General features: G+C 37.6%; 1 protein-coding gene across 5 annotated transcripts in view; it reads left to right on the top strand.

The window, feature by feature from the left end:
* Vps13b (vacuolar protein sorting 13 homolog B) overlaps nt 1–24,561 on the top strand; it is a 641,091-nt gene that overhangs the window by 254,468 nt on the left and 362,062 nt on the right. For 4 of the 5 annotated variants that reach the window (XM_060392854.1, XM_060392863.1, XM_060392849.1 and 1 more), the window contains exons 21-22: nt 200–344; nt 19,178–19,305. In XM_060392854.1, the coding sequence (XP_060248837.1) occupies nt 200–344; nt 19,178–19,305 (273 nt within the window). Of the gene's footprint in view, nt 1–199; nt 345–960; nt 2,796–19,177; nt 19,306–24,561 lie in introns of those variants that run through there. The other variant, XM_060392877.1, reaches the window with a different exon arrangement.

Here is a 24,561-nt window from a genome sequence, read left to right as displayed (position 1 = left end):
GAGGAAACCATCTAGTAGTATTGTATAGTCCCTGAGTATTAATGGATATTACTTATGTTTGACAGAAAGGAGGGAAAGAATAGAGATGGTATGATTTACAAAAAAACCTAGACCACAGATTACAAAATTCTGTCTGTAATGATGCTGTCATTGTTTCACAAATATGGAAATTTTATTTCTGTTTTCTTTCTTTCAACAGCCTGTGGTAGCTCTCCCTCTTGTGCCTTCAGTTAACAGAAGGAAAGAAGATGAACTATCTGTTGGAAGTGCCCCATTGGCAAAGCAGCAGTCATATCAGGCCTCAGAATATGCCAGCAGCCCTATAAAAACAAAAACAGTGACTGGTATGTGTTAAGAACAGATATGTCAGTTTTCTGAGGGTTTGTTTATCTTATTTTACTTATCCATATGTTTTTAGAAGTTAATATTAATTATTGAGGGAGGAAAAAAGATCTAACATGATTAGTCATTATTTTATATGTAATAGAAAAATAAATAGTTCATTGATTATTTTATCCTAGTTCCCTAGCCTGCTGGTCTCTGGTTCTTGGTCACCCAAGCTGTGTTGGGTATGGGTTTCATGTTGTGAAGTGGGTCTTCGGTCTATCACATAGTTTGATTTTTTTTTTCTGAATTTACACATATAAATATCAGTGTAGTCATCACTATTATTTATATTGTATGATAAACTAATGAATTTGGAAAGTTACTTATTTGTAATTATGGCTCTTTACATATATCTGCAATTTTTGGTTGTTTTTTTTTTTTCTTTCTTAATTATGTTTTCTTACCATCTTAACCAATTTTAGGTCTATGATTTCATAGTATTTAATATGTATGTGTGTATATGTATGTATATATATATATGTGCATGTGTTTATTGCTATGTAGTGTATATTTTTGATTGTTTTGTACAATGGATAAATATTAATGCCCTGCTCCTCATCTTTCTTTTTAAAGAAATGAGTTTTTTTCTATGTTGCCAAGGTGAAGCTCAACTTCAAACCGTCCTCTTACCTCAGCCACCTGTACCACATGCCACCACTTGAAGATTCATGTTCAGTTCTTATTAAAATTGTTATTTTGTACTCTTAGCCATTGATGCACTGTTGATCACATGTTTCTCTCTAATGAAATTGTGTAGCATTTTAGTTTATAATGTCCAAAGCATAGTGATACCAAAGCACTGAGTTTGATTTGACTTTTCATTTTCACTAAGATGCCACTGGTGTATTTTTTATTCTTGAGTAAACAATGTTAGCACCATGCTACAGGGCATTGCTAAAGGCCTGGGATATGCTAAAAGGCAGCACAGGGCCCTCTGTACTCTTGAGAAAAAGCTGTATCCAAGTCTAGGAATCCTCAATGGTGTGACAAATTTGGACAGCATTTAGAAAATGATTAAATATCTTCAGTGAACTCAAGAACTTTGAAAACATACTACTGTTCTAAATTGGATTTTATCTTTATTGTGCAAATATTACTTATGATTTCAATGATAACAGGCAGAAACTATGCAAGAAGAGAAATCAATCAGTAAGAACACATTGAGAAACAAGGTGGAAGAACTAGCAGACATATTAAATACTTGTACTTGGAAGGACATTTTATAACAATGTTGATGTTTTTACAGATTGAACACTTTGATCAGAAAAATAGAGATATACAAAAGGGCTATGATCTGATTAATTCTTGAGATGAAAAATATAATATTCAAAATTAAAAAATGCAGAGGAACTAGCATACATCAGACATTATAGAAGGGAACCTCTACATTGGAGGCAGATAGAAACATTCCAAAATTAATAATAATAACAAGAAGGAGAAGGAGAAGAAAGAGAAGGAGAAGGAGAAGGAGAAGGAGAAGAAGAAGAAGAAGAAGAAGAAGAAGAAAAGAAAGAAAAAGAAAGAAAGAAAGAAAGAAAGAAAGAAAGAAAGAAAGAAAGAAAGAAAGAAAAAGAAAGAAAGAAAGAAAGAATATACAGAGCCGTATTCAATTGTGGGTTGTTATAGTAGTGAGAGTGTCTCTTACTGAAGATTGGCTTTTGAGCTATTTCATGAAGCACACTGACAGGTAATCATTGTTCAGGTGACTAGTAATTTAGGATCATGTATATCCAGGAATAGTGATCTAAAATAAGGTGCTCATAAGCAGGCATATAATTCAAGCCTGAAAGGTTATTGGAACATGTTGGAAGGGTCAAGCTTCCCATCTTTTCTCTTGAAGTTATATTCCTAGATAGCATTTAGAGATGAAACTGTAATGTGGACATAGTATTTATTTTATTTAGGATTGAATAAATTTGGGCACGTCAGCAAATTTCAGTCTGTGTTTATATTTTGTTTCTTTTGTGAAAACTTCAGTGTACACCCAAAGGCTTTTCTGGTTCTCCAAGATCAGGTATTGTACTATGGGTAGCCTCCTTGCTAACTATGCCTCATGGTTCATAAGGCATAAATCTTGAAGTAGTGGCATACACCAGCCAACCATTCATGAGTACTCCCTTATCAGTTAGTTGAATCTGCCTGTCAGTGCGATATGTAAGTATTGTCTTCAGCAGTAGGGCCTTACCAACAGTTTGTGGAGATCAAACAATAATTTTGGCAATAATCTGGGTTGTTTGGAAATTACCACAAGGCCCTTTAGCTAACAACTCAAGTAGATATAATCCATTCCTAGTAGTGGATGTTTTACTTGGTGGCAAAATATAAGCATTGTTTCCCCTTTTATTTTGTGATTATCATCATTTAGATTTTTTCCATACACACACACACACACACACACACACACACACACATATGTTTTTAGAAGCTTATACAGTAGTAGTTTTCATATGACTTTTCAGTGTTACATTAATAGCATGAAAGTAAAATACATTCTTAATTTTAAAAATATTTTGAAATATTTTGTTATAACATGTTCAGGATTTCATTTTTATTTGTTTATTTCAACAGTTAGTTTTAGTGGCTAACACCTAAGAAATTTAGATTCAAGATATGAAATACTGAACTCAGGATACTTTTTTCCATTTAATTAATTATATTTTTGAAAGTTTTGCTGACATCAGGTTAAGGAATTTCCATCTTCCAAATACAAAATATATATTCCAGTTTAATGTCAAAGGGCTGCCTTAATTTTTTAAGCTAAATTAATTTTATCTTTAGGGTTTGTGTTTGAGTGTGTTTCTTTTTCCTGCCTCTTTTTCAAGGTATTATTTTTAAATTATGTATATGTTTGTGTGATGATGGTTTGTGAACATGAGTATAGGTGCCTGCCTCAGAGTTGGAGTTCCAGGCAGTAATAAGATAACCATTGTGATTGCTGGAGGTCTTCTGTGAAACTAGGACCTGCTATCTCTTCAGCACCACAGGAATCCTTAAAAGAACTTGTACACATTGTGATAGTCTATTTAAAAATAATTAATAAATTTTGTTACTGCCTAGTCATGCCCCGATAAAATATAATAAATTAGAATTACTGGAGAACAAATGCATAATTGAAGGGTGCCATTTCCTTCTTGTTGAATGTTCATTCTTCCTTCAGTAGACTGACAATTATGTGAAGGGACAGGCTTTCTAGTCTCCTTAGGCAGTTTGCTCTGAAGATCCTGTCTCTGCCTTTAGAGGCTGTAGTTATAAAAGGGCTGCAATGCTCATGAGCATTTACATTGGTTTTGGCGGTTCACAGTCTGGTTCACTTACTTTTATTTATTTATTTTGTATGCATGTGTATATGTGAAATGGTAGCACTTCTGCAGCATGTGTGTGGTGTTCGGAGAACAATCTTTCGGAGTTGGTACTCTCCTGCTATGTGCATCCCAGGGGATTGGACTCAAGTCTTTAGGATTGATGACAAGTGCTTTTACCTGCTCACCTATCTCACAGACCTAATAATTTTGTTTTTAAAAGTATGTTTAAAGATACTCCCTTTTCTTTACACTTGTATATTTATTATTACCTGAGGGATGGCTGTGGTAGCAAGTACATTAACCCTCTAGATATCTTGAAAGCCTTGACTTAATACTTTATCAATGGCTTTCTGACATAAAAAAGGACTTCAGTATTAGTATGCTTTATTAATTATTAGTGAACTGCATATCTTTCTTATATTTAGGTAAAGTATAGATATATACTTCAATAAATTTTCCAGTACTGTTTATAGTTTCTGCAATTTACATGCCTGTTTTAAAGGAAATTTATTATTTTTAATATTATTATCTAGATTGTTGTATATTCTTAGAATATGCTTTTTATGTGGGGTCTAATTAAGAGGATCCAATGAATAGGTCTGCTGTTCATTAACTACCAAGTTGTGTACAGTGAGCTAGAGTTGATTGGTTATACCGATGGTTAGCAGGGAATAACACATGCATACAGTTCCTTTACAAGCCAGGGTCTAGGAGCTCAGGAAACCTATCAAGAAAAGCTGGCCTCTTATCAGTGTATACCCCACTGGAACTGAAATCTATCTACTCTGCATTTTATGCCCTGAACTAACATGACTTGCTCACTAAAACAGCTGTATATTCTACAGGGAGAATTAGGACAGAGCACAGCCATTCTATTCCTTTCCTCTCTTAGGATGTTACTATTCTGCTCAGGTCCTTTTGCTGAACTCCAATAGGAAGTCTAGGTAGGTGTGGAGAAGCTGGAAAATCCTGAGCCCTGAGATCACACGACTGGACTGAAGACTTACAGTGTTAGGTTCTGAGACCTGAGACCTACAATATATCCTTTCCATCTTTAGAACCCAGTTATGTTTCTAGCATTCATTTTGGGCATATTGCTATGGGTTTTACCACAAGCGCATCTGGTAAATGGAAGCCATTACAATTTCTGGATTCTAGTCCCAGTAAAGAGTTGCAGGAGGCAAACAGCAGACAGGGAATTCTAGTGTTACAGTTTTCAAACAGATCATAGATCCTAGTCCACAGTTTTATAGCTATAGTATTGCAGTGACTTAACAGAATTCTAACACTACTTAGCACCCACTTCAGTGCTCCAGGGAAAGGTGTGTCCTTTTAAGATGTTACATTTCTAGAATATTCTACAGCTATTCTTTGAAACTACAAGCAAGGAAGATAAAAGAATCTGGTAGGTCCAAAGGCACCTCAGCAGTCTTTTATATGTCTTGTGGATCCAAGTTAATCTAATATTAGCTAGGTGAGGAAAGTATTAAAGGACTGTATAAAGAATGAGGAAGATAGTGACTAGTGGAAATCGGAGACCTGAGACCCATACTAAATGGGAACACGTAGGGTAGCTAGTTCCTTAGAAAGAAGGCTAGGAGAAAAATCCAAGGATGTACAGACATTTAGAAATCTATTTTGCTGGATAATGAATGGCTAGGGTGGGAAAGTACATTTAGAGTATATTGCCTGCTAGTTGATACATCATTACCTTATCAAAGAACAAACATTTTTAAGAGAAATGTTTACTGATTTCCATAACTCAGATGGTCAGACAGACAAAACCAGATCTTTTTCTTTGGCATGACTTAGTACGAGAGACTCTGCATCATCAGAACTTTCTCTTACTGATAGAGGTTTCTTGGCTGCAGCAGTATACATGGGTAGGATAACCTTGAGCTCACATATCTAATACTTTGTGATTAAAGAGAAACAGCCCTGGCTTAGCATTTATTGAACATATACCCGAAGAGGATTTTGCCTGACCTGTCTTGTATTTTGTGGTCATTTTTGAATAATTGCTATGTATAAGGGGATTAGTTCAATATTATCAGAGTCATGCATCTAGGTAGCATGGCATATAATACCATAAAATGAAAGGACAGCAAAAACATGGCCCATAATTATAATTTCTATGAGCTATTCTAGTTTGTTTCACAAATGTTTCATTTTATGATTAGGCATAGCATAGTTTTAAAATGAGCGTACAATATATGCTATAATTACACATTCTGTTCTGAGAAGAATTGGATAATGTGGGTATTATATACATGGCTATGGGATTAAGTATATAATCTAAAATAGGTATGTTATACTTAAGTCAGAATAGAAACTTCACAAGTCTCTCACTGAGGATCAAATCTAGAGCTTTGAGCATGTTAAACAAGTGGTCTACAACAGAGCATATTTCCAGCCCATGATTTTTTGAGATGGCGTCTTCCTATGTAGCTCATCCTGGCCTGAAACTTGTGATCTTCCAAGCTTGACCTCCAGCCTTCCTAGTGCTGGGATCTATAGGTTTGATTTTTCACCAAACCTACTTTCTTTGGGTTCCTAATAAACACCTCTACCTCCCTTCCATCCACTGACCAGAGGTAGGGAGGAAAGAAGGTTATTAGGTAAAGGGGGTTATAGGCATTTTTAGAAGTAGTTCCTTAGGTTGAGTCCACTCTTTGTTGTCTCAATACCAGTAGTCCAGTCCAAAGGCCAACACCAAACAACAACATAAATCAGCATGATTCAGAAGATTGGGACAAGTCAGTGAAAGCCACAAGACTCAGTTGTCTTGCCCCAAGAAGTTCTGTGGAACGTTTCTCCATGTGAAGTCAAGTGTCGAAGCACGAAGATGAATGCAACGAAGTTGATCCAAAAAGTGTTTTTCTCACTGTCTTGGGCTTCTGTGTATCACCTCTCCTCAGAGTTTACCCATGGATGTTCTCAGCTGACCAAAGTCACATCCTTAGCAGAAGAGCGCTCATAGCAAAACATCACATGCTATCTTACGAGCCAGCCTCCCAACAAAATATTACATGTCATCTTACGAGCCAGCTTCTAGCAAAACATCACATTTCTCAACTGAGTCTTCAAAGAAACTAGAAACTTCTACTTCAGGATCACAGGTTTTGAAACTCTGCTTTACTATTTTGATTTTTAGCTTAGAGTTTATTCAGCCAAGGGAAAGGAATTAAGATGTGTTTTTGTTGTGTGTAATTTTGAATAGCTCATCTCTTGTTTGTATAATTTCTTTCTCAGCTTTATTTATTTCACTGTAAATTTTCTTCCAGAAATCCATTAGCTTGAGTCATTATAAAAATGATTTCAGCTATAATGTCAATTAGCTATGAAGCTCTTTAGGAACACATTGTGGTATTAATATAAGTACATAGCAAATGTCTCAAACATGGAATTCCTAGGGAATAAGTGTGTTATTCTAGTTTTTATATGAATTGGCAAGAACTCAGTGAAAATTCAAGTTTTTTTAATGCAGTCTTTTCACTCCCTTTTAGCAGTCAGAATAATATTATAGCTTCCAGATGAAATTCTGAATGTCACATAGTGATGACATGTATTTTCCTGGTTGGCTCAGCATGAGATGCAATTTTGCATGCCATGTCACGCTGACTAGCAGAATCCAAAAGTCATTATTTTCCAAGGGGTTTTCAAGAGTGATAGCATTGAATGTAGTTTGTATAATGATGAAAAGTCTCAGGCATTATAGCAGTTTTGTCACAAGTGGCTTAAAGCTTAAAATATTAACTAGCCATTAAAAATAAAAAAGGAATTATAAAGGTTACTCACTCATTTAGTTATTTAAATATTTATTACCAGGTAAAGTTACAAAAAAAATGATCATTGTGAAATTCATATAAGTAAGATATGGGGCATAATCAGTAGATAAAGGATAAAACCATAGGTTTTGTCACTAACCCCAATTCATCTCAAATTAATATCACATACTCTGATTTACTTCAGTTATAAACAGTAGTTACTATTCCTAATAATATGATACGTGACTATCTGAAAGTTTCTATTGTTGCAATGAAACACCATGATCATGTTGGAGATGAAAGAGTTTGTTTTACACTTTCATATTGCTGTTCATTATCAAAGGAAGTCAAGACAGGAACTCAAACCAGGTGGGAACCTGGAGGCAGGAGCTGATGCAAGTGCCATGGAGGGGTGCTGCTTACAGGCTTGTTCCTCATGGCTTACTCAGCCTACTTTCTTATAGAAACCAGAACCACCAACCTAGGTATAGAACCAGCCACAATGGGGTCCTCTATCAACCACTAATTAAGGAAATTCCATACAGCTGGATCTTATGGTGGCACCTCAGTTGAAATTCCCTCTTTTCAGATAGCTCTAGTTTGTATGTCAAGTTGACATAAGACTGGCCAGCATAGTGCCCAATAGCAATATGTGGAAGCTGTTTAAAATTGTCTGTACATCCACACACATACACATGCATGCATGCACACACACAGAGCAAGTAGAGATCACATTTTTGTGTGTTTTGGTTGTTAAAAAGAGTAGACTTGAAACATAGTACAGTTTATTGTATCTAACATTTTGTCTAACAGTCTCTACCTTGAAGACCTTGGGGGAGTAATCATTCTTTTCTTTCTTTCTTTCTTTCTTTCTTTCTTTCTTTCTTTCTTTCTTTCTTTCTTTCTTTCTTTCTCTCTCTCTCTCTCGTTCCTTTTCTTCTTTTCTTTTCTTTCCTCCTTTGGGTTCTAATCACATACAAATTCCTTTTAAGTCCATTCTGTGGCACAGTAGGTAGAATCTTGTTGTTCAAGTTTGGTAAAAGACTCTACAATCAGGATATCCCTGTGATATCCATGCTGTGGAACAGGGGTGTCACACATACACTTGAGTAAACACATACTAATAATTAATAACGTCCATTATGTCAGTTCGTATGTATGCATAACCCTTAGTTCACATTAATACTCTTCCTTTTGTCTTATATTTATTTGGTTTCTTAACCTGAGAAAAACTGTCATATCTATTTTCTAACAGCTGTCTGCTTAAGACTCTTTTTTTGCTTTTTTCTTTTTTAATTTTTTTTTATTGATTACAGTTTATTCACTTTGTGTCCCAGCTGTAGCCACCTTGCTCATTCCCTCCCAATCTCACCCTCCCTCATTCCTGTCCTCCCATGCCTCTCTGCAAGTCTACTGATAGGGGAAGTCCTCCTTCCTCCCCTTCCCTCTGACCCTAGCCTATCAGGTCTCTTCAGGACTGACTTCATTGTCTTCCTCTGTGTCCTGGTATGGCTGTTCCCCCCTCAGAGGGAGGTGACCAGAGAGCCAGCCTTTTGGTTAATTTGGTTGAGGTTTTGTCTATCTTGTTGATTTTCTCAGAGTACCAGCTCTTGGTCTCATTGATTCTTTGAATCGTTTTCTTTGTTTCTAAGCCATTGATTTTGGCACTGAGTTTGATTATTTCCAATCATCTATTCCTCTTGGGTGTGTATGCTTTTTTTTTCCCCTAGGGCTTTTAAGTGTGCTGTTAAGTTGCTTGTATGAAATCTTTTTAACTTCATTCTAGAGGCACTTAGGGCTACAAACTTTCTTCTTAGCACTGCTTTCATTGTGTCCCACAAGTTTTGGTAAGTTGTGCCTTCATTTTCATTGATTTTAGAAAGTCTCTAATTTCTTTTTTAATTTCTTCCCTGACCAAGCTGCCAGTGAGTAGAGAGTTGTATAGTTTCCATATGTCTGTAGATTTTTGTTATTTTTGTTGTTGTTGAAGTCCAGTTTTAGGCCATGGTGGTCTGATAGGATACAAGGGATTATTTTGATCTTCTTGTATCTGTTGAGGCTTGCTTTGTGCCAGAGTATATGGCCAATTTTTGAGAAGATTCCATGAGGAGCTGAAAAGAAGGTAAATTCTTTTTTGTTTGGGTGAAAAGTTCTGTAGATGTCTATTAGATCCATTTGATTTAGGACCTCTGTAAGTGTCATTATTTCCCTATTCAGCTTCTGTCTAGATGATCTGTCCCTTGGTGAGAGTGGAGTGTTAAAAGTCTCTCACTATTAAGATGTTTGGGACGATGTGTGATTTAAGCTCTAATAATGTTTCATTTACAAATGCAGGGGTTCTTGTATTTGGAGCATAGATGTTCAGAATCGTGATGTCCTCCTGGAGGATTTTTCCTTTGATGAGAATGAAACGCCTCCTCATGTTTTTTGATTAATTTTGGTTGAAAGTCTATTTTATTAGATATTAGGATCGCTACCCCAGCTTGCTTTCTGTGTCAGTTTGCTTGAAAAACATTTTTCCAGCCCTTTACTCTGAGATAGTGTTTATCTTTGTTGCAGAAGTCTGTTTCTTGGTTGAAGCGGAATGTTGGTTCCTGTTTCCGAAACCATTCTGTTAGTCTGTGTCTTTTTATTGCAGAGTTGTGTCCATTGATAGATAATAGTTGATAGATAATAGTGATCAATGAATGTTAGTTCCTTTTATTGTGGAGATGGTGGTGTTATTGTGTTTTGGTGCTTGTTTTCTTTTAATTCTTTGTTGTAAAAGACAGCTAACTCTTGTATTTTCTTGGGTGTAGTTGATTTCATTGGATCGGAGATTTGCTTCTAGTATGTTCTATAAGACTGGGTTGCTGTGTACATATTGCTTTAGTTTTTTCATAGAGTATTTTGTTTTCTCCATCTTTGTTGATTGAAAGCATTGCTGGGTATAGTAGTCTGGCCTAGCATCTGTGGTCTCAGAATCTGCATGACATCTGCCCAGGCCCTTCTGACTTTCATAGTTTCTCTTAAAAAGTCTGGTGTGGGGGGCTGGAGAGATGGCTCAGAGGTTAAGAGCACTGTCTGCTCTTCCAGAGGTCCTGAGTTCAATTCCCAGCAACCACATGGTGGCTCACAACCATCTATAATGAGATTCGGTGCCCTCTTCTGTCATGCAGATGTATATGCAAAATAGAGCACTCATATGTAAAATAAATAAAAAAAATTAAAAAAAAAAGAAAAGTCTGGTGTGATTCTGATCGGTCTATCTTTATATGTTACTTTGACCTTTTTACCTTTCTGCTTTTAATATTTTTTCTTTGTTCTATAGTTTACTGTTTAGACTATTATGTGATGTGAGGAGTTTTTCTTCTGGTCTAGTCTATTTGGTGTTCTGTAGGCCTCTTGTATGTTTATGGACATCTCTAAGATGGGAGAATTTTCTTCTATGATTTTCTTGAAAATATTTTATGGGCTTTGGAGCCTGGAATATGCTTTTTCGTCTATTCCTATTATTCTTAGATTTTGTCTTTTTATGGCGTCCTTTATTTCTTGGATGTTTTGTGTTTGGAGCTTTTCTGATTTTATTTTTTCTTTCAGAGATGTAACCATTTCTGCAATTGTATCTTCAGCACTTGAGATTCTCTCTTCCATCTCTTGTATTCTGTTAGTGATGCTTACCTTTGTGGTTCCTGATCTTTTCTCTAAGTTCTCCAACTCCAGGGTTTTTTCTGTTTGTGTTTTCTTTCTCGAGTCTAATTCTGTTTTCACATCTTGCACCATTTCCTTCATCTGTTTGAATGTGGATTCTTGTCTTTCCATGATGTCTTCTATTTTTTTGTTGTTGTTGTTCATTTCCTCTCTCTGTGCCACTAAATGTTCTTCTATTTGTGCCTTCTACCTGTGCCTCTATTTGTTTGGCTGTATTTGCCTTTGAGAGCTTTGTTAGTTTCCTCTTTATGTGTCTCTAATAACTGAGTAAGTGTAGCATTAAAATAATTTTCCTGTGTTTCTGATGAATTAAAATATACATTTATTTTGGGGGTTGCTGGTGAAGTCATGATGCCCTGCTTTTTATTGGATGTGTTCTTACACCGACCAGTAGACATCTGCTTATCTGTAACTTTCGCTGTTTGTTCCTGGAGAATGTACTTCAGACTGGGTCAGTCTGGCTCTGGTGCCGGGAGTATTCTTCAGCAAGATGAAAGGTCCACTGGTTTGAGAATGGATGTTGGTGTTTCAGCTGAGGCTAAGGGAGGAAGGTAACAGGCATTTATGTGCAAGAATGGGTGTATATGTGACAGTTTGCCTTGAGAGAGAGGGTGCTAGTGCTTGTAGATGCCTAAGGGTGGCACTTAAGAGCTCCGGGGTGGGAGGTGGGAGGCTAGGGAGCAGGGAGTGCGGCACTGCCACTGTTTGAGGGCTCAATGTGCATGCACTCTTGCCCTGAATACCTCAGTGCCTTACAGTTCATACTTTCCTCCTAGTATTCCTCCTGTCTGGGCTCCAAGGAGCTGTTTGCCTGGATTCCAATTGGAGACCCACAGAACAGGGGCTTCAGTGTTGAGAATGCTATGCCAAGAATGTTGCCCACAGTGTGCATGCGGGTGGGAAGGATCAGATGTTTGGCTATTGGGGTAGAGGGACTCTGGTTCTGAGGCTCTGCAAGCACTCACTTAAAGGCGTACTTATTTGCCAGCAGGCCTAATCAGAAAGCACAGGGGATCCTCATGTTCTCTACTCTCAGATTTGGGCCTGCAAGGGCAAATGAGAGTGCAGGACATTCATCAGCTCAGTGCTGTCCACTTTTTGGCTACAAGGCAGGTATGCCTATGTAGCCTCAGTCACAGAGAGCCAGGAGGCTTCTGCTTGCACTAGTCAATGATCCGCCCCAGTGGCAGCTCTGGGAGGCCAGCCTGTATCTTTTCAGTCACTGAGCAAGGAGGCTTGAGCTTGGGGCAATCACTACCCCAATCTCAGCCAAGCAGTCAGTGCTTGGGGCAGAGGCCACTGCTAGCCACCTTGCTGATCAGGGATACCCAAGCTTGGGCAAAGGGGAAGTACAGGGGGTTGAATATTCACCACTCCCTGTCCTTAGAGATGTCCACAGGTGACCTGGATGCAAACTGTCCCAGCTCACGTGTTGTCCCCTCTCACCCAGGAAGCCTCAGTGTAGATGTTCTGGCTTCAGCTGCCCCTCCACTCACCAATTTCTGCGTTTCATATCCTGTGCCCCTCAGATATGGTGTGAGTTGGTCGCCACCATCTTAGAACCAAATCCTTTTTAAAAAATAACCATTTGAAATATTTGGTCTCTCAATGATTTTGAATTCCCCTAACAGCTAAGGTGGCCAGCACTGAGCCTCAAGAATTCCTGTCTCTGCTTTCCATGCTGTGATTGGAAGCATTACACTCCCATGCCTGGCTTGCCATCAACCCTAACCTCACTTTAACCCTCACCTGGAGCACTCTTCCAGCTGAGTGCTCTTCCACCCCCTGCCCAACATATATACTTTTGCATCTTTTTTTTCTAAGAATAGTTGGAGACACAATCCAGACTTTTGTATTTCAGATTTAACCACTACCAATTCTTGTTGTACCATATTGCTTTGTTCATCTGTCACTGTGGATAGACAAATGTTCAAATGGTTACTATTATACCATGAAGAATTCTATGTTATGTACTATTATATCCAGATTCTCCAAGCTATAAAAAGCCAAATCTAATTTTAGGAAATCACTGGCCATTTCTTACAGGAAATGACATTTAAGAACTAATAACTTGATTTTTGGTAGAAAATGTCTACAAATAAATTTCAGACACAGTAAACTTAAAGTTTTTTTTCTGTATATATTTGATGAACTTTTGTCATTAGTATGTTCATAATATTTTCAAAGGCTGGTTACTGCATGTTATGACATTTAAAATGAATAGTATTTTGATATGAGATACAAGCATTATGGGCTGAAGAGATTTCTCAGTGTATAAGAGCACTTTCTGCTCTACCATAGGGCCTGATTTCAATTCCCAGCGACCACATGGTGGTTCCCAAACATCTCTACTGGGATCTGATGTCCTCTTCTGATATGTAGGCAAACATGCAGATAAAGTACTCATATAAAATAAATAAACCAGGGGGGAGGAAAGAGACAAGAGAGAAGCATTATGAGCTTTTTTATGGGTCCAGAAGATGACACTTAAAAATGAATAAATTGCTTTCCTAATCATGATAAGTGCTATAGGTGACCCACTGAGTTAAATTGGTTTTCAGTACAGTAATTTTTTCATAGCACATAAATAAATAAAAGTGGTAGTGAGTAGTGTTAGTAAATCCCTCAAAACAATTATGTTATTTTGAACTAATAAAATTTAATGTCTCAGAATTACTTTATTCACTGCTGAAACAAAAATAAATATTTAAAATTATACTATGAAGTCACTTTAGTACATCTCCAATAAGTAAATTATTTTAAGAATTATTTCGCATATTATAGAAATGATGCATTAGCTATGCATGTGATTAATTAAGACATCATAATGCACATTTGAATAACAGAAAGTGAATGTGTTAGTTGAATGGATAGACCCTCAGGGCTTAGTGTCTAGAGTCCCATGTTTTTGTTTCTACCTTCTATCTAGGTTATTTGCTATAAGTTAATTAACTTCCATGTGATTGATTGCCTTATCTGGCAGTGTTGATGTGTCTGGGCAATAGTCTATTCCTTCTGAGCTATTAACTGGTATAATGGTTGATTATTTGGATGAGTAGTAGGTGCTGTAAGGTTTCAGTAATGAATGAGGTCCTAGACCAGCAAAGGTTTATACAGAATATCCTGCTGAATTGTAGAACTTGTTATCGTACTTCCTCACAAAGCACAGACAGAAAGGTGCACTGTTAGCTTTTGAAAATATGGTAGGTTGACAACAATATAACCAAAATAATCATCATTTGTAGCACTCATTTTTATTTATTTATTTTTCATTATTAGTTACATTTTGTTAATTCTGTATCCCAGCTGTATCCCAGCTGTATCCCGCTCCCTCATTCCCTCCCAATCTCACCCTCCCTCATCTCCACGCTGCCCCTTTCCAAGTCCACTGATAGGGGAGGACCTCTTCCCCTTTCATATGACCCTGTTTTATCAGGTATCTTCAGGACTGGCTGCAAAGTCCTTCTCTGTGGCCTAACAGTACTGCTCCTCCCTTGTGGGGTGGGGAGGTCAAAGAGCCTGCCATTGAGTTCCTGTTAGAAATAGTCCTTGTTTCCCTTACTATGGGAAACCAATTGATTACTGAGCTATCACGGGTCACATCCAAGCAGAGGTTCTAGGTTTTATCCTCTCATGGTCTTTGGTTGAGTGTCCATCTCAGAAAAGACCCTGTGCCCAGACATGTTTGGTCCCTGTGGAGCTCCTATCTTTTCCACATCAAACTCCCCTTCTTTCCTATGATTCCCTGCACTCTGCTGAAGGTTTGGTTATGAGTCTTAGTATCTACTTTGGAACACTGCTAGGTAGAGTCTTTCAGATGCCTTCTGCGGTAGACTCCTGTCATACTTTCAATGCACATTCCATTTGTCTTTCTAAATGAGGATTGATCATCATACCCCGTGTCCTCTTTCTTGATTATCTTCTTTAGGTGTATAGATTTCATTATGTTTATCCTATCTTTTAGGTCTATATAAGCGAGTATATTCCATGTTCGTCTTTTTCCTTCTGGGATACTTCACTCAGAATGATCTTTTCTAGATCCCAGCATTTGCCTGCAAATTTCATGATTTCCTCTTTTTTGATTGCTGAGTAGTATTCCATTGTGTAAAAATACCACAATTTCTGTATCCATTCCTCCATTGATGGACATCTGGGTTGTTTCCAGGTTCTGGCTATTACAAATAAAGCTGTAACAAACATGGTTGAGCAAATGTCCTTTTTGTGTACTTGAGCAAATTTTGGGTATATGCCTAGCAGTGGTATAGCTGGGTCTTGAGGAACCACTATTTCTAATTGTCTGAGAAAGTGCCAGATTGACTTCCAACGTGGTTGTACCAGTTTACATTCCCACCAGCAGTGGAGGAGGGTTCCCCTTTCTCCACAACCTCTCCAGCATGTGTTGTCACTTGAGTTTTTCATCTTGTGTAGCACTCATTTTTAAAACTCTACTTTATTTGGGTTTTCAGGCCTCTACATCTCTTCCACCACCACCACTACCATTCACAAATAGGAGAGAGAAAAGGTTAGTGGGAGAGGGCCCACAAACCCTTTTACTTCTCCAGGCTTTTTAGAGTAAATGGGTTGGTGTTTTTTTTGTTTTTGTTTTTGTTTTTTTAACTTTGGGATTTTTTTGTTTGTTTTTTAAATTTCAAGTGCTTTAATAATGAATCAACTGAGATTTAGAGTGTTACAGTGTCCTTTTGAGCCAGTCAAGACATGTATTATAAATTATTACTCCTTTCTATCTTCATAATCTTTTTTTCACTTATTTATTTATTACAATTTATTCACTTTGTATCCCAGCTATAGCCCCCTCCCTTGTACCCATCAGTCCCACCCTTCCTCCTTCTTCTCCTCCCATGCCCATTCTCCAGTCCACTGCTAGCAGAGGTCCTCCTCCCCTTCCATACGACCCTAGCCTATCAGGTCTAATCAGGACTGGCTGCATTGCCTTTTTCTGTAGCCTGGGAAGGCTGCTTCCCCCATAGGGGGAGTGATCAAAGAGCCAGCCACTGAGTTCATGTCAGAGACAGTCCCTGTTCCCATCACTAGGGTACCCACTTAGAGACTGAGCTGTCATGGGCTGTGCAGGGGTTCTAGGTTATCTCCATGCATGGTCCTTGGTTGGAGTATCAGTCTCAGAAAAAAACCCTGTGCACAGAGTTTTGGGTTCCGTTAATTTCTTTGTGGAACTTCTGTCCACTCCAGGTCTTTCTATCTCCCACTTATTTCATACGATTCCCTGCTCTTTGCCCAAAGTTTGGCTGAGCCTCACCATCTGCTTTGATACACTGCTGGGTTGAGTCTTTCAGAGGTCCTCTGTGGTAGGCTTCTGTCCTGTTCCCTGTTTTCTCCCTCTTCTGATGTCCATCCTATTTGCCTTTCTGAATGAAGATTGATAATCTTACCCAGGGTCCTCCTTCTTGCTTAGCTTCTTTAGGTGTACAGATTTTTAGCATGTTTATGTAATATTATATGTCTAATATCTACCAATAGGTGAATATATACCACGTGTGTCTTTCTGCTTCTGGGATACCTCACTCAGGATAATCTTTTCTAGTTCCCACCATTTCCCTGCAAATTTCGTGATTTCCTTGTTTTTCATTGCTGAGTAGTATTCCATTGTGTAAAAGTACCACAATTTCTGTATCCATTCCTCAGTTGAGGGACATCTGCATTGTTCCTGGCTATTACAAATAAAGCTGCTATGAACATGGTTGAGCAAATGTTCTTGTATATTGAGCATATTTTGATATGGTATAGTAGCTGGATCTTGAGGTAGCACTATTTCTAATTGTCTGAGAAAGTGCCAGATTGATTTCCAAAGCAGTTGTACAAGTTTACATCCCCACCAGCAATGGAGGAGGGTTCCCATTTTTCCACATCCTCTCCAGCATGTATTGTCACTTGAGATTTTGATTTTAGCCATTCTGATGGGTGTAAGATGAAATCTCAGGGTCATTTTGATTTGAATTTCTCTGATGACTAAGACGTAGAGTATTTCTTTAAGTATTTCTCTGACCTGTTTGGAAAAAACAAAACAAAACAAACAAACAAACAAAAACGTCAAGTCTCTTAAGAAAGAAATTGAAGGAGATACCAGAAGATAGAAAGATCTCCCTGCTCATAGATTGGTAGGATTAACCTAGTGAAAATGACCATCCTGCCAAAAGCAATCTACAGATTGAGTGCAATTCCCATCAAACTACCAACACAATTCTTTACAGAACTTGAAAGAACAGTTCTCAATATCATATGGAAAAATGAAAAACTCAGAATTGCTAAAACAATCCTGTACAACAACAGATTGTCTGGAGTTGTCTCTAACCCTGACCTCAAGCTATATACTACAGTGCAGTAGTAATAGAAATGGCATGATTCTGGCATAGACACAGAATCATACAGCAATGGAATTGAATAGAAGACCCAGAAATAATCCCACACACCTTCTGATACTTGGTTTTTGACCACGAAAGCAAAACCATACAATGGAAAAAAGACAGCATCTTCAACAAATGGTGTCTGTCTAACTGGATGTCTACATGTAGAAAAATGCAAATAGTTCTATATTTATCACCCTGCACAAAACTAACATCCAAGTGGATCAAAGACCTCAACATAAAAACCAGACACACTAAATCTGTTAGGGGCAAATGTTGGGAAGAGCCTTGAAGTCATTAACACAGGAGACAACTTCCTGAAGAGAACACCAACAGCACAGACTCTTAGGGCAACAATCAATAAATGGGACCTCATGAAACTGGAAAGTTTCTGTAAAGGACACTATCATGAGAACAAAACGACAGCCTATAGATTGGGATCTCACCAACCCTACATCTGACAGATGGCTAATTTATAAAGAACTCGAGAAGTTAAAAGGCAGCAAATCACGTAATCCAATTAAAAAACGGGACACAGAACTAAACATAAAATTCTCAATAGAGGAATATTGAATGGCAGAGAAAAACTTAAAATAATTCTTGGAATCTATGCGTTTTTAAATCCTGTAGTTCTTCTCAGTGAACCAAATTTTTATTAACAGTGGAATATCTATTGTATTATGACTTAAACCTTTTGTGAACTTTAATGAATTTTGTCAGTATAAAATATTTTTAATTGATAAATTCTAAGGCATTGTCATCAGAAAGTTTCCTTTATGGGAAGACCCATCATCTATCACTTTATGATGATGAATTCTTTTGTGCAATTTTGAGTGGCTTACAACTTTTGTGCTGAAAAGTCACTGAAGTTACAACTGAATAGGTGTTCATAAATCTATGCGATAAATCTATGCGATAAGTAAACATTTCCATCCTTCTAGAAGTTAACCTGTCAGTCATCTGTGACTTGACTGAAAGCTATTGTCTTTTTTTTTTTTTTCAATGCTGTTTATTCAGGAACATTGAACAATCCTCGGACCCTGGGGAAAGCCAGCCCACAGCTTAAATAGCCTCTGGGTAGCCAACCCCAGCGTGCCACGTGGGCAATGCAGATAGGTCCACATACATGGAAGCAAGCCAGATCCTCAGCCTTAGCCAAATGTGGAATTGTTCGTGACAGAGAGCACTCACCATTGGGAAGGTGGAAGGCGGAAACCAGCTCCATCTTTAAGGCATAGCATTCCGCAGCTCTCTACAGTTCCCCCTTTTTGTTTTAGACGCATCAGGCAAGAGTAGAGGTCTGATCTCTGATATTAGAAATAAATTGGGACTTTGTACCGATGTTCCTTTAGGTGTCATCCACCCAAAGAGCATCAGACCCGACCGATACCTTTTTCTCAGAGACGGGACCTGGGGCATCAACCTGCATGCAATCAGACATGCTCTTCTCTGGGTCAAAAGTGGCTGACCCTGAGTGCTGAAGCTATTGTCTTTAATCCTACAGAATAAACTACTTTGGCACTTATAAGCTCATACAGATGCAATACTTTTAACCAGAGAAAGAGATCATCTTAGAAATACTTTCAGCATAACTTTGTGAGATTACATTTTGTGTGTTTACATTTTGCTAACTAGTTGTTCTTTAACTTAGAATCCAGGCCACTGTCAGTTCCCGTGAAAGCAATGCTGCACGTTAATGAAGGATGTAGAAGTCCTGAGGAAAGAATGAAAGAATTTATTGGACTATTGTGGAATGCAGTGAAGAGTCTCACGCTACAGGTAAACTGAAGCATTTGAGATATTAAGTTCTACTTCCCATAATGCTATAAAATGTTAGCATATGTAATGATGGTATAATTTTTCAGACAACATTATTGTGCTTTGTCTCATATCCATTGGTGTATTATTCTTATTACAGGCCACATTTCCATTGACACACTTTGTTTATTATAGACAATATTCTCACAGTTCATCTCAGAATTTTATAATCAGAATTGTGTGAGAAATACATGGTTTAGATAAACATATGTATTTTGAAATGTATCTTTAGATTAAAAGTGTCCTAAGTACTGCTTTTTAAAAATATCATCCAAAAGGTTTAAAAGCTTAGTTTATGAATCAGTCTTTCAGAATTAAGAGAAAAATATGGTATGAGAAATATTGAATTAGTTTATAAAGTCTGTTAAAGTTTTCTCAATTATAAGTTAAATGTAAAATTATAATTAGCTTTTTCTTTATGGTTACTATATTTTATTCTAAGACTTTGTAATGCTCATAACTCAATCTATTTGTTATTAACCTATAGCATTTTTCAGTTGGCATTTTTGTTTCAGCAGTTTGGCATATTGAATCTAGCAGGAAAGGCATTCTTTTCTTGACATTTTAAATAGATTTGGCAATAATAGTTTTTTGAATTTTTGTTTACATCTAGTTGTTTAACGTTACTTTCTTTTGATTCTTATAAACTTTTTGTCTGTGTAGTACATGTCCTTTTTTTTGCTCTGTATTCTGTTTTTTAAAATATTAATAGAATCGTAGAAAATGAGTGCATATAGTGCACACATGTACATGTGTGCACACACAGTGACTGATGGGAAGCATCCTATGTGGAGCTCCTCTCAGAGAGCTCCTTCAGAAAATTCTGTGCTCACAGAGGCATGTGAGTATGTCAGGAGAAGCATTATGGATATTAGCTGCCTGTTCTGATAAATTCGGAGACGAAACTACTTGGTTTTCTGTTACTTTCACAAAGTGCCTGAGAAAGGAGGAATATTTTTATTCACTGTCTCAGAAGTTTTAGTCTATGTTTCTTAGAAGGAAAATGTGTTTCCATATCTTTGGGTCTTTTCTGAGAACTACACTATGACAGAAAAGTGTGGCAGAGCAGAGCTGCTCAGCTCATCACACTTGGAAAGCAGAGGCAAGGAGTCACATGCTCCAGAGGCGCATCCTGCCTGTTTCCTCTAAGTAGGATCTGTCTTCTAAATAGTTCTGCTATGGTCTCGCCAGTAGGTTACCCCACCATCTGGGCACTGAGCCTTCAGTGCAGTGGTTTTGGAAAACATTTTCGATCCACACCATATCAGAGTGACCCAGATGAACATTCAGCGATTCCTAGAACTAACTGGCACTATGCTGTGGCCTGTAACCGTGACAAACAACCAGGCAGACCAATGGCCCTGAGTGCCGCTTCACTCTATTGTTTTTTTAGATAATTTTTATTAATTACACTTCATTCATTCTGCATCCCCCCATAAGCCCCTCCCTCCTCTCCTCCCAATCCCTCCCTCCCTCCTCCCTCTGCTTGCATGCCCCTCCCCAAGTCCACTGATAGGGGAGGTCTTCTTTTCCTTCCTTCTGATCTTAGTCTATCAGTTCTCATCAAAAGTGGCTGCATTGTCCTCTTCTGTGGGCTGGTAAGGCTGCTCCCCCCCAGGGGGAGGTGATCAAAGAGCAGGCCAGTCAGAATAGTTACACTTAAATTACCTCCTTCCTTCTTACTCAGTCTACAGTGACTTGAGTAATGTATGATTACTTTTTTTGATGCCATTTTAAGAAGTTCAATAATGGGACAAGAATTATAGTATTAAGATATAAAGTTAGATGCCAGCATTAGAAAAACATTTATTACATTTCCTTTATATTTCCAAGGATTTCCTTTATATTCCTTAATTGGGTTCTGAATAATATCAGCAGCTTTTATATATATAACTTACCAAGAAAACAAATAGTGTTCTATATAATACCCAGAATGAAATAACAGAATCGGATTCATCTTACTGCAAGAAACAAGCAAAATAAATGAGTAAAATACAGAAAACTATCGTTTCAGAACAGCAGCTAGTCAAGTCGAATAGCCAAACGACTCAAGCTTAGCTTAACTTAACAGCCAAGGAGCTCAGGGAGTGAGAAAGCAGCCTCTCTCCATTCTGGCCACCTCCACTCTGGTTTAGCTTAACTTAACAGCCAAGGAGCTCAGGGAGTGAGAAAGCAGCCTCTCTCCATTCTGCTCATCTCCACTCTGGTTTAGCTTAACTTAACAGCCAAGGAGCTTAGGGAGTGAGAAAGCAGCCTCTCTCCATTCTGGCCACCTCCATTCTGGTTTCAGGGTCTCAGCACATGGCGATATCCTTGAAACACCAGAATATGCCTTCTTAGGATTAAAAGACAATAGAGTCTGATTTTATTTGTCTATTTGCCATGATTGTTAGATATAGTAGTATCTTTGAATAATCCTTTGTAGAGTCATAGAACAGACTTATATTGGCAATTTGTTTTGGGGAGTATTCCCAAAGACTCTTAAAACAACGAGAATGGGAGAAACAGGAAATTCAGGAATATATGTAAATTGAAACAACTGTGGGCCACTGACACACTACTTACATTTTTTTCATTTATTTATTCATTTTATTTATTTATTACAATTTATTCACCTTGTAGTCTAGCTGTAGCCCTTTCCCTCAGCCCCTCCCAATCCCACCCACCCTTCCTCTTCTCCCGTGTTCCTCCCCTAGTCCACTCTTAGGGGAAGTCCTCCTCCCCTTCCACCCCACCCTAGCCTATCAGGTCTCATCAAGACTGGCTGCACTGTCTTCTTCTATGCCTTGGTAAGGCTGCATCCCCCTCAGGGGGAGGGGATCAAAGAGCCAACCACTGAGTTCACGTCAAAGACAGTCCTTGTTCCTATTACTAGGGAAATGACTTGGACACTGAACTGCTGTGGGCTACATCTGTGCAGGGGTTCTAGGTAATCTCTATAAATGGTCCTTGGTTGGAGTATCAGTCTCAAAAGAGACCCCTGTGCCCAGATTTTTTGTTTTGTTGCTCTCCTTGTGGGACTCCTCTCCTCTCCAAGTTCCACTATCTCCTCCTTCTTTCATAAGATTCCCTGCACTCTGCCCAAAGTTTGGCGATGAATCTCAGCATCTGCTTCGATACCCTACTGGGTAGATTCTTTTCGAGGCCCTCTGACATACTACTTTATTCTGTAGAAGTTCCTTAGAGAAACTTATCAGATGAGTAGGAACAGAAGCTAGCAAATTCATGGAAGTCCAGGAAGTGTTATATTTCCAAGAGTCATGGACAAAGTTTGAATGTTAACTCTGGGCTTTCTGTTGCTTATCTGTGCTTTGAAACACACCATTCCCATATAAGATTATTTCTAATTTTATGATTCTTGTAGAAACTTGTCTGTTTTTGTTTTATAACAATTCAATGTCCTTACTAAGTTTACTTAATCTCATTTCACTGTCAATTATCCGTAAATAGAGATAATGGTAGCCCTTTTTCCTTCTTTTGTTTTTTGTGAAATTAGATAATATACACATAACATAAAGTTTGTCAACCTGACCTTTTGAATGTACTGTGTATTTATGGTTTCTTTTTTTTTTTTTTTTGAGTAAGTGTGTTGGCATATTATTATTTCTTCAGAACAGCTATCCTGCTTCTGATGTTGGGGTTTTACTGGCTGTACTCTAGTCGTGGGCTTGTGTAAAACCTACTATAGTTTAACATTTCCAGATGTTAATGTATCGTGTAAGTTTTAGAGATAAAATTAAATATTTATATTCTGACTAAGTGATTAAAATCTAAGTGAAAATATGTAGTGTAAAGCAAGTATTTTCTGTTTACTAAGATGTTTTGTTGACCAAAACATAAAACAGGAAACTCTGAACCTCTCATCAGATGAAACTGAACATTATAACTTTAAAACTATAAAAATATTATTCATTTTGTAAAATTTTGAAGAAGTAAATGTATTTGGGACCAGAGTTTATGGAAAGTTGACTTTGGAGCCAAAGTTGATATTTATTAAGACCATATTATTTCATACTTATGACAGAAAAACTTATGAAGTATAAAGGCACCAACAGTATTTGGTATGTTGTTTATTTTTTCAGTGGCAAAATAGGGCTTTTAAACAACCTTATAATGGTTATTCTGTAATAGTACATGTTGACTTAGACATTTTTTGGTTCGAAACCTTTTATCAAATTATATTAGGCTTATTTGTTCTTTGACATTTTTCTTTATCTGAAAACCATGAGGGCCAGTATTATCAACACTGATCTTACATTTTAGAAAGCTACAATTTTATTCTGCGAGCACATAATTAACAATGGCATAACGTTACAAAAATAGAAATGCTCTGGCCTGGAACTCTGAGAAGAGAAAGAGTTTTCATTGTTATTGCTGAACTCAGCTGTTTTGCTCATGTGTATTGAGAGGTTCAGTTTGGTGTCCAGTAGCATTTCAGGTTCTGATTTGTTTTCTGAGTCTCTGATCCCTCTAGTAGTTCTCCTACATTATGTAGAGAACCACTTTTATGTTCTCATTTTGATGAGATTGTCAGTCAAACTGTCTGAATTAAAGTACTGTAAGCCAGTTAAGCTAGGCCTAGGGAATTTTACCTGGATCATGTCCACTGATAAAATAATAGTATTTCTTCATGTCTAGTGAACTCTCCTACTTATCTTTGGGATCAAGTAGGAATAGACATTTCAAAACAGGCAGGTGAATAATCTGTCACGTTAATTATGAAAGCATATTTTATAACACTTAACACTATCAGGTTTATATGGACATTTACCTTCTTATCCATAGGCACTGACTGAGTTAGAGTCATTGAATGGTAGCCTCTTAGCTACCAATTTCAGCAACAAGTCTGAAATTCTACTCTAGAAATTTAACAACCACTGTTCCATAATCAAATTGAATGGGACTATGGAACATAATCCCCTTTGAGATTTTTTTTTATTTTTATTTGAAACTTAAACTTGGGTATATTTAGATTCCATATCCAAAACATTTCCATGACACAATTTGCTGGCTGGGTATATGTTCTCTTGACACAAGCTAAAGTCATTTGGGAAGATGAAACGTCAGTTGATTATGTGCCCCACCAGGTTTGCCTGTGGACTAGTTTGTGATACATTCTCTTGAATGATTATTTTTTAGGAGGGTTCAGCTCACTAGGGAAAGAGCTCTAAGACAGCAGGATGAGCAGGACAGTAAAGCACCCCTCAATGGTCACCT

Source organism: Meriones unguiculatus, chromosome 1 (assembly GCF_030254825.1).
Source record: "Meriones unguiculatus strain TT.TT164.6M chromosome 1, Bangor_MerUng_6.1, whole genome shotgun sequence".
In the NCBI taxonomy this organism is placed as follows: Eukaryota; Metazoa; Chordata; class Mammalia; order Rodentia; family Muridae; genus Meriones; species Meriones unguiculatus.
The sequence above is the reverse complement of the archived record's forward strand: the minus strand, read 5'-3'. Positions and strand labels throughout refer to the sequence as shown.